Source organism: Hipposideros armiger, unplaced genomic scaffold, assembly GCF_001890085.2.
Source record: "Hipposideros armiger isolate ML-2016 unplaced genomic scaffold, ASM189008v1 scaffold_283, whole genome shotgun sequence".
Taxonomy (NCBI): domain Eukaryota; kingdom Metazoa; phylum Chordata; class Mammalia; order Chiroptera; family Hipposideridae; genus Hipposideros; species Hipposideros armiger.
Window position 1 is genome coordinate 789023 of NW_017731633.1, and position 10043 is coordinate 799065.

A 10043-nucleotide genomic window follows, 5' to 3' on the forward strand; every position below is an offset into this window, starting at 1 on the left:
TCAGCTCGGGCTGGGAATTGAACCGGTTACCCTGTTGCTCAGAGCTCACACTCTTGAGCAAGCTCTTAACCAACTGAGCCACTCGGCCGGCTCCTGAAAGCTTTTAGTAAAACACTTAAGATTTATTTCAACAGAATGTTTGGGATCCTATATTAATAAAAACATCAGCAAGTAGGATTGCATCTTGGTCTATAAATGATGTTTCCTACAATGGACTTGTGTTTTTAAAATATCACTTAGGGGACACTGGTTAAAGTTTATCTCTGACACATTAAAAAAACAAAACCTGTTAGCAGCTTTGCCATAAAACCTGATTTAAGATAGTTGTGTTTTTCAGTAATATTTAGAACAATCCAGCACTTGATATGAATACTCATATCGGCATTCTGTACTAAAACATAGTTGTGCAACATTTTGTAAACTAGCTGCAATTTTCAGTAGCTCTGTTTACCAACCATGTAACAGAATTGTAATGTTCTCCTAAACCATATGTATTAATGGGTTTTTTTGGATATTCTTCGCCAACTACAATAGGAGGAGAATCTGCCTGTATTATCTTCTCTATTGGAGTTTGTAAAATTGGAGACAGGACTCTTAGCTCAAGCTGACCTCCCATGCAGCTGTGTTTATAATATCACAGTATTTTCCAAACTCTTCTGGAGTATGCATATCTCTTGTATTAGGGTTTGTTAAAAATGGCAGAAATTCTTCCACATATATGGCTTTGCATATATATATATATATATATATATATATATATATGTGTGTGTGTGTGTGTATATATATATATATATATATATATATCAGCAGCCACAGTCAGAGGGCATTCCTGTTCTTTCAGTTGATCTTCAATGTCTCTATGCGTACAGTGGCCAGCAGATGCAATCTGTTTAATTTCCAACTGTCCAGCTGCCAATATTTCAGCAAGTTTTTCACTTTCTAAGTGTCTAGCTCCAGATAAGTTCTCAAGTTCAGCTTCAGCTATCTTTTTTTTCTGCTCCTTTTCTAATGCAGTTTTTTTGTCCTGTCTCTTTTGTGGTTTTGATATCTGAGGCAGGTGATTTTCAAGAACCAAGTTTGAAACGTTAACAGCAACAATCTATTTTACTCTGCTTAGAAGTCAACTTCAATTGCTTCATTTCCTCTCTGTGCTTCTTTTCCATTTCTGCTTCCAACTTAGCAACATCATCAGTGAGCTGCTTCCTCTTCTTTTGTTATTCTTGGGAACAGCATTCCTCATACCTTGAATTTTGGCTTGCAACTCCATTTTCTCAGCATCTGCTCCTTCTCATCAAGCCACTCCGCCAATACTGCCTCCATAACCACAAGATAGCTCAGCACTCACGATAAAACAATCCTTCACCCTGACCAAGACTCTTTGGGTCTCTCTCTCTCTCTCTCTCTGCAATGGAGGGAAATAGAACCTAGTGCACAAGTCCATGGCGAGAAATTAGGGACGAGGAAAGTAAAGCGTGGAGCTGGGGGCCTGGGCCATAGCAGGCGTTCTATTAATATTAGTAATTACCTTTGCTATTACTATCCTCTTTCTGAACAATTTCTAAAGGTGCACAACTTCCTGAGCAAAACAGTGGGGAGAAGGAGGAAATGGAACAGATGACCCCAAGGGTCGAAGTTAAGAAAAGAAAAGCCGCTCCCCTTATGTCACGTGGTTAGAAGGGTCCAAAGGGGGCAAATGTGTTTCTGGGACTGGGCGGCCCGGTGGCCAATAAGAAGCAGCATAAGGGCAATGGGGGCGGAGAAAAGGCCACGCCCCCAGACTGGCGAGGCTGCAGGGCTTTAATTCCCCGCGGAGAGGAAAATAGCAGGGCTTTGGGACTCCGTTGTTTCCCGGATGGCGCTTCGCTGGGGCATCGTGTCAGCCGGCCTTATCTCCAGCGACTTCACGACAGTGCTGCGAACGCTGCCTCGCTCCGAGCACCAGGTCCGCTGTCCCTCCCGAGTCCTGGTGAAGAGCAGGCGCGGGGCCGGGACTCCTAGGTCTGAGGGAGGAGGGAGTTAGGGTTCCAGACTTCCGAGTCCCCAAGGCATTGAAATAACTTCTCATTCCCTCCTCACTCCTTTCTCCACTTCCATCGTATAAACACGAGTTCCCCGAGGTTTGGGAGGGTCCTGATCTGAGCTGCTGTGAAAAGAATAAATTTAGATAGTAGGGGATGTAATCATCGCTTGCCCCACATTTCTTTCCCAAGACCCAAGTGTCCAGCCTCCGGTTACCTCCTCCCCTAGGACTACATTTTCCCTCCCCTGTCTTGGGGAATGTAATTTCTTCTTATCCTGGCGCCTTCTTCATCACCTCCCTCCTATCCACCTGTCTTCCATGCCTGCCTCAGCCCCTCAAGTCTGACCCTGGCGCCCCTCCAGGTGGTGGCAGTAGCAGCCCGAGACCTAAGCCGGGCGAAGGAGTTTGCACGGAAACACGACATTCCCAAGGCCTATGGGTCCTATGAGGAGCTGGCCAAGGACCCGAACGTGGGTGAGTGACAAGGGCCACAGGGGCCACCGGGGCGCTGCTTCCAGGTGCTCCTTAGGAGATTCAATTTCCATGGGGTTGGGCTTCCGGAAGGACCTCGGGCTGGGAGGTGGAGCTGTAAGAACGGGTTTGGTCTGGGATTAGCTGTCTAGTAAGAAATTGCGTTTAGGAACCAGGCCTCCATAGTGAAAGCGGGTCTTGAACGTCTAAGGAAGCCTGTTCGGGCTTTAAATATGTCCTGTGGCCCGGGCTTCTGTGTTCCGGAGTGGCCTGGATGGAGAGGCAGCCCATATAGTTGGACAAGAGCCTGGCTCTAGAGTCAGGCTGCCTGAATTGGCATTTTCCTCTTCTGCGTGCCCTTGTCAGTTTTCTTATTTGCAAAACAGGCAAAATAATATCTTCCTCTTGGTGTTGTTGTGGGGATTAAATGATTTAATATGATTCCAGAGGGCTAAAAATGACCTGAAAAAAGAGCGATGATGGATAATGGTTAGTTCCTTCCTCATGGTTTGACCACTGTGGTAGGACTTGGTCCCTGGTTGTGGGGAGCCGGATTCCTGGGATGCCGGAGGCGGGGCCCAGAGGTCTGGGATGGGCGGGGCTCCCGATCTCTTGACCTCCTTTTTTCCACACTAGAGGTGGCCTACATTGGCACTCAGCACCCCCAGCACAAGGCCGCGGTGTTGCTATGTCTGGCAGCGGGCAAGGCCGTCCTGTGCGAGAAACCCATGGGCGTGAACTCCGCGGAAGTGCACGAAATGGTTGCTGAGGCCAGATCTCGAGGCCTCTTCCTTATGGAGGTGAGGCCGGAGGAGTCCTTTCAACATCAAACGTAACGTTTGTTGCCATTACTAAACATGGTTGCCAGTGGCCATTTTCAGAGGAACACAAGGGAAGGGTTTGCCAACAGTTCAGATGACCACAAAATGAACTGAGGTTGGTGTGTTTGCCAGGATGGAGTTGGGCTGTGCCACGGAATCTACTAGCAACATCATTCATGGGTGGGAGCCACTGCTTTTTGGCCCTTAGCAAACATAGCTGCCTGAAGGAGCTTTTGTCAGCCTTTTATAAAAAGATGCTAATAGTGAAAGTGGCAGAGAATGGCAATGGGCTTAGTTTGGGTGGATTTCCAGGGATAGAGGTCGCAAAGACCAAGGAACCCATTACCAACCCTCAACATCAAGCAGGCTTTGTTTTGGCCCTTATCAAACTTGGCTACCTAAAGGGGCCTTTGATATCTTGCAGATTGCCATTAAAATGGTCTCCAAAGGGCAATGGATAGTGTCAGTAATGCAGATGGCTACCAAGTGGCCCCTAGAAGCTATTTTCATGTTAAGGAGTATTATGATTCTTAAATACCTTGCTGTAGGTTCTGCCAGGAGTAGCAATAGCTGCTTCTCACTTCACCGTGTCCTATCTCACTGTCATATGCCTAATATTGCTGAGCCTCCCTGTCTGCAAAGTTCCATGTGCCCAAGATCTAATATGGTTACTCAGTGCCTTGTGGTTCTCACTGTACCTTGTAAATTCTGTGAGTTTATCATGTCCTCATTTTTATTGGCACCTACTATGTACCAGATCCAACCCTAGGAACTGGGGACTCATAATGTATAAAACACAGGCTAAGTTTTCAAGGAGCTCCAAGTCTGCTGTAGTCATGGAAATGGGCAATCCCAATGCTCAGTTCCATGGACTTTTGTGGACATAGTACTGGACAGTTGACAGAGCACAGAGGCTCCGCCCAGTCTATGGGATGGTCAAAAGTTTCCTGCAGGTAGGGACTGACCCACACCTTAAAGGAAAACTAAATTGCATAGGTAAATACGCCAGAAGGGGAATGCAGGGTTAAGACTTAAAGAAAGCAAGAATGGGCATATTTCATGTATTTAGTATGAACCTGATCTTGGACAGGTCAAGACTTCCGGCTTTAGAGGACTCCACTTTCCAGTTCCTAGCTCTGTGACCTTAGGCAAATAATTTGACTCCACTGATCCTCAGTTTTCTCACCTATGAAATGGATATAATGATAGCTACCTGGCAGGGTATTGGAAGGGTTCATTGTGCAGAGTTTGTACATAGTGTCTTGTACATAATACATACCCAATAAAAGGGAGCTGATATTAGGCATTGGGGAGCCATACAAAGGGATTGGGCAGGGGGTGACTAGGTGAGCTCTAGAAGCAGCAAAGAGCCCTCTGGGGCCATGTGGAGGATGGACAAGAGGGGAGAGGCTGGATGTAGTAGTTTGCTAGGTCTGCCATAACAAACACCAGCACAGGCTGGGTTGCTTAAACAACAGAGATTTATCATCTTATACTTCTGGAGGCTAGAATTCTGAGATCAAGGCGTCAGCAGGGTTGGATTCTCCTGAGGTCTCTCCTTGGTTTATACTGAGCCATCTTTTCCTTTGCCTTCACATGGTCTTCCCTCTGTGCAGTTCTGTGTCCTAATTTCCTCTTCTTACAAGGACACTAATCCTATTGGGTTAGGGCCACCCTAATGACCTCATTTTAACTATTACCTCTTTAAAATCCCCATCTCCAAATACACTGATATTGGGAGGTACTAGGGGGTTAGGATCTCAACATGAATTTGGTGGGGACACAATTCAGCCCATAACATTGGGAGGCTGGGGTAATGGTGCAGATGAGAAAGGACAAGTCCAGAGTCAGGGACATGGGTTTGGAAAGGAGGGGAGAGGGCAGAGAGCCAGGGGCAGGACACAGTTGTGAGACTGATGGGCTATGGAAGGAAGGGAGAGGATTTTTGTTAAACTGGAGAGCAGCAGGGAGAAGACCTGAATCCTGACCCCTTTCCTTCCCTTTCTTTGTCCTGCTTTCTTCCCTCTGTGGTCTGCAGGCCATCTGGACCCGGTTCTTTCCTGCCGTAGAGGCTCTGAGGTCTGCTCTGGCCCAGGGATCGCTGGGGGACCTTCGTGTGGCTCGGGCAGAATTTGGGAAGGACCTCACCAATGTACCACGGGCCGTGGACTGGGCCCAGGCTGGCGGTGGCCTGCTGGACATTGGCATCTACTGCATCCAGTTCATCTCCATGGTCTTCGGTGGACAGAAGCCGGAGAAGATTTCAGCCGTGGGAAGGCGCCATGAAACAGGTACAGTCTATTATGGACTAGATGATGGTGAGAAGAGTGATCTTTTCTAACTGGGTGCACTGAACTGGGAATAAGTCTCCTTGCCCATAAAAATCAGGTTAGACAGCTGGAGGAACTTGCTACAGGAAATCAAAGAGGTTCCAAGTTGAGAGTGTGGGCAGGCTCTTTCCTGGGACTTTGCTGTGCAATCCTAGCCAAGAGACTCAACCTTTCTAAGTCTTAGTTACTGGTAAAATGTCAATAATAGTGTTGTCATAAGGACTTAATGAAGTAACTGTTGAGGCAAATTAAGCAGTTAATAAATATAAACGATTATTATTCTTTGAAGTCTCATTTAGCCTTTGCTGCATAATAAACTAACCCAGAATTTATTGACCTCAGATAATGATCACGCATTCCCTTGTGATTTTGTGGGTTAGCAATTTGGGTGGGGCTCAGCTTGGGTGGTTCTTCTGCTGGTCTTCCTCATGCAGTGGCCAGCAGCCGGCTATGCCACTGCAGCTGGATGGTCTAAGATGGCCTCACTTATGTCTTATGGGTGTTGGCTGTTGTCTGGGGAACCTTGATTTTCCTGCACATGGCCTCTCCAGCTGGCTAGCTTGGGCTCATTCACATCACGGTCTCAGAGGTCTGGGTGCAGCAAAAACAAGACAGGCCCCTATGTATTTGCTACCGTTCCATGGCCCAAAGCCAGCTCAGATTTCAGAGATGGATAAAATAGACTGTACCTCTGGATGGAAGAAGTTACAAAGTCATATTGCAAAGGGGCACTCATTGATAAATGAGAAGGCTTCCTGCAGCCATCTTTGCAAACAGTACCACAGAAGGCAATAAATAACCAGAGAAAGGATTGGCTGAGTGGCTCAGGTGGTTAAGAGCTCGCGCTCTGAGCAACAGGGTCGCCGGTTTGATTCCAACATGGGCTAGTGAGCTGCACCTGAGCTGAACTGCCACTGAGCTGCCAACAGGTGGCAGGATGGCTCAGCTGATGAGAGCACATGCTCCTAACAACAAAGTTGCCAGTTTGACTCCTGCATGCGATGGTGAGCTACGCTCACCCACAACTACACGGCACCTTGAGCTGAGCAGCTGCGAGCTGCCAACAGGCAGCCGGATGGTGACTGGACTTAGAGCTGAGCTAGCTGCGCCCTCCACAACTAAGACTGAGGGACAACAACGTGGCTGTTTCCCTTCCCCAATTCCCCAACACTGCTCCCCTTCCCCAATACAATCTTTAAAAATAAATAAATAAGTGGCTCAGTTGGTTAAGAGCTCGCTCAAGAGTTTGAGCTCTGAGCAACAGCAGTTCGAGTCCAGCCCGAGCTGAGCAGCCGCTTAGCTGCCAACAGGTAGCAGGATGGCTCAGCTAAAAAAAAAAAATAAATAAAAAATAAATAAATAAATAAATAAATAAATAAATAACCAGGAAAACAATAGCTGAGATGAAGGTCACACTTTATTTTTTATTATTATTATTTTTTTATTTTTTATTTTTTAAGCTGAGCCATCCTGCCACCTGTTGGCAGCTCAGTGGCTGCTCATCTCGGGCCGGGCATTGAACCGCTGTTGCTCAGAGCTCAAACTCTTGAGCGGAAGGTTACACTTTAGAAAAACTGTCTCAGTCTATATCTGGCCAGTTTCTAGGCTAAATTGTAGCTCTACCAACAGATTCCACTTATTAAGTGCTTCCTGTGCATTAGGGTCAGTATTATAGGTATGATCTCCCTGAGATCATATTATAGTAGCTATATTACGGTTGTCTCCATTTTACAGATGAGGAAAGTGAGAAACTGGGTCAATAGGTTCTTCTATCCACTGGATGCCTGATGTGTCCCAGAATCAGTCTAGTACTTTACATGCTGTATTTAATTTTTAATTAATGCTCATCTATCGCTTATTGTAATCTAAATAGATCCCTAAGTGCTTTGTGCATTTTACATCATTTAATATAATACTTATTTATAACAACCCTATGAGGCAGGTTCTATTATTATCCCCATTTTAGAGATGAGGAAATGGATTCTTACACACCCACCTATACAACAGGTATTTACAGAGAAGAAAACTAAAGCTCAGGTCTCTTTCATTTTTTAATTTAAAGAGAAGTCTCTAATTTTTTTTTTTTAGCATTTATTTGTTTATATTAGTAACAGCTTACTGAAATACAATTCCTATACCATATAATTTATTCATTTAAAGTATGTAATTCCATAATGGCTTTAGTGTATTCACAGAGTTGTACATTTATCACCATAATCAATTTTAGAATATTTTCATTACTAAAAAAAACAAAACAAACAAAAAAAATCACACCCAATTCTCCCAAACTCCCAAGCCCTAAGCAACCACTAATTTACTTTCTAGCTCTATGGATTTGCCAAATATTAGACATTTCATACAAATGGAATCCTATAATATGTGACCTTTTGTGTCCGGCTTCTTCCACTCAGCATAAGTGTTTTCAGGGTTCATCCATGTTGGAGCATGGATCAATGCTTCATTCTTTTTCATTGTGATATTAGAGACAAGATCTCTTGCCGAGGTTCCACAGGCAGGATTTGTGGCCAGACTTGCTCCTGTCCTCTGCTTCCCCCCAGGTGTGGACGACACGGTCACCGTGCTACTCCAGTACCCAGGAGGGGTCCACGGCAGCTTCACCTGCAGCATCACTGCCCAGCTCTCCAACACGGCCTTTGTAAGCGGTACCAAGGGCATGGCCCAGGTGAGGCACCACTGGCTGAGCTGGGACGGGCCCAAGTACTGGGAACCGTGGCCCTTAGCAACAGGAGAGGGTCACTGTGTCTGTTGGACCTGGATATGGGCTGAACTAGCCTTTTCCCACACCATTGCTAAGGAATCCATCCTCAACCACCAGGCCATGGGATGGGGTTTGGACCTCGGCTCCTTCCTGAGGGTGAGCCTATTGGTCTGTCAAAAATCCTTAGGTCCAAGGAGAAACCAGTTCTTATCAACTATGCTTAGCGGGCAGTGGTGTGACCTTTGGAATTGCTTCCAAGATAGGATCTGGGAATTACATAAGAGCAGCTTCAATGGGCTTCCTGGGGCCATTGCTAGAAAGAAATCCTGTTCTTAGCGGAATAGGATTCTGCCTGCATCTCTCTATTTCCATTTTGGCCTAGATCAGAGTATGGGAATAATTTAGGTTTTCCAGGGATCTGGGGGTTAAAAAAAAAAAAAGTACTGGAAGAAGGTGCTGGGCTGTCCTAAGTCTTCTCAAAAAGGGAATTCACAGATGGGAAGATAAGCCCCAAGCATCAGCTTAGAGAGGGATTTGCCCCCAGGGAGTCGAATGGACAGGCTTCTCCCATTTGAATGGACATGTGTTGCTAAGGAATAAACTCCCAGAAACCAGGGATGGGGGTGGGGGCCCAAACCTCCCCAAGGATGAGGATGGAGGGCAGCCAACTCTAGTCACCAGGTGAGAGCTGGAGCCCCCAGAGCATCAACATTCAGGAGCCCGCCCCCAGCAGCCCTCTTGGTGAAGACAATAGGGCTACCTCTTATCTTCCCCCAGATCCTCGACCCCTGCTGGTGCCCAACAGAGCTGGTGGTAAAGGGGGAGCATAAGGAGTTCCCGCTGCCCCCAGCCCCAAGCAAGGAGTTCAATTTTACAAACGGAGCGGGCATGAGTTATGAGGCCAGGCATGTCCGAGAGTGTCTGCGAAAGGGTAAGGATGTGGAAGACAGTAGGATGAGGGGGTGGCAGAGCAAGCCTGGTAAAGGAGATGGACGTACCCCTTCCCACCCCTCAGCCACTTAAGCAGCTGTGTAGAACTACATCTCCCAGGACACCCTGGGGCACCATTTGCCTGAATGTATTACTGTGCTTCATGGGATTTTGGGAATTCTAGTTCTTCTGGCATCTTGGGTGTGAGTAGGAGCGGTCCCTAACTGTGCTTTCCCCCAGGCCTGAAGGAAAGTCCTGTGATTCCCCTGGCGGAAAGTGAGCTCCTGGCTGACATCCTTGAGGAGGTGAGAAAGGCCATTGGAGTCACCTTTCCCCAAGACAAACGCTGATGTATGCTCTGAATAAATAAAGATCTGCTTTCCACAGAGATATTGGTGGTGGTTTGGTGGGAGCTGGAGAGAGCCCACCATCAAAAGTATCACTAGAGAATAAATCTGGTGGAAGGAGGTGGGGAGGGGAAGGAAGGTGGGGTCAGGACCACATTTCCCACAAGCTCCTGCGACAGACACCTGTAGGCAGATGTACTATTTACCTGTGTGACCTTGGGCAGGGAATAGTGTGTGGGTAGGAGGTGTCCCTAACTGCACTATCCCCAGCCTCTTTCTGCCTTTGTCTCCTTATCAGTAAAGGGGAGATATAGTACTAACCACCTTCTGGTGAGGATTAAATGGGATGATATATGAAGCGCCCCTAGCACACAGTAGGTTCTCAGTAAATGTTAGCTGATGGCC

The 10043-nt window shown here is 46.7% G+C and overlaps 1 protein-coding gene and 1 pseudogene across 1 annotated transcript; one reads left to right on the forward strand and one right to left on the reverse strand.

Annotated features, from left to right (window-relative positions):
* Positions 1-16: 16 nt before the first annotated feature.
* On the reverse strand, positions 17-1451 carry LOC109391067 (OTU domain-containing protein 6B pseudogene; annotated as a pseudogene).
* Positions 1452-1757: 306 nt separating this feature from the next.
* Positions 1758-9679, forward strand: DHDH (dihydrodiol dehydrogenase). The gene is made up of 7 exons (XM_019658277.1): positions 1758-1942; positions 2383-2494; positions 3128-3291; positions 5351-5603; positions 8201-8325; positions 9139-9292; positions 9532-9679. Exons 1-7 carry the CDS (start codon positions 1853-1855, stop codon positions 9639-9641), a joined length of 1008 nt encoding a protein of 335 aa, XP_019513822.1. The 5' UTR covers positions 1758-1852; the 3' UTR covers positions 9642-9679.
* Positions 9680-10043: the final 364 nt, after the last annotated feature.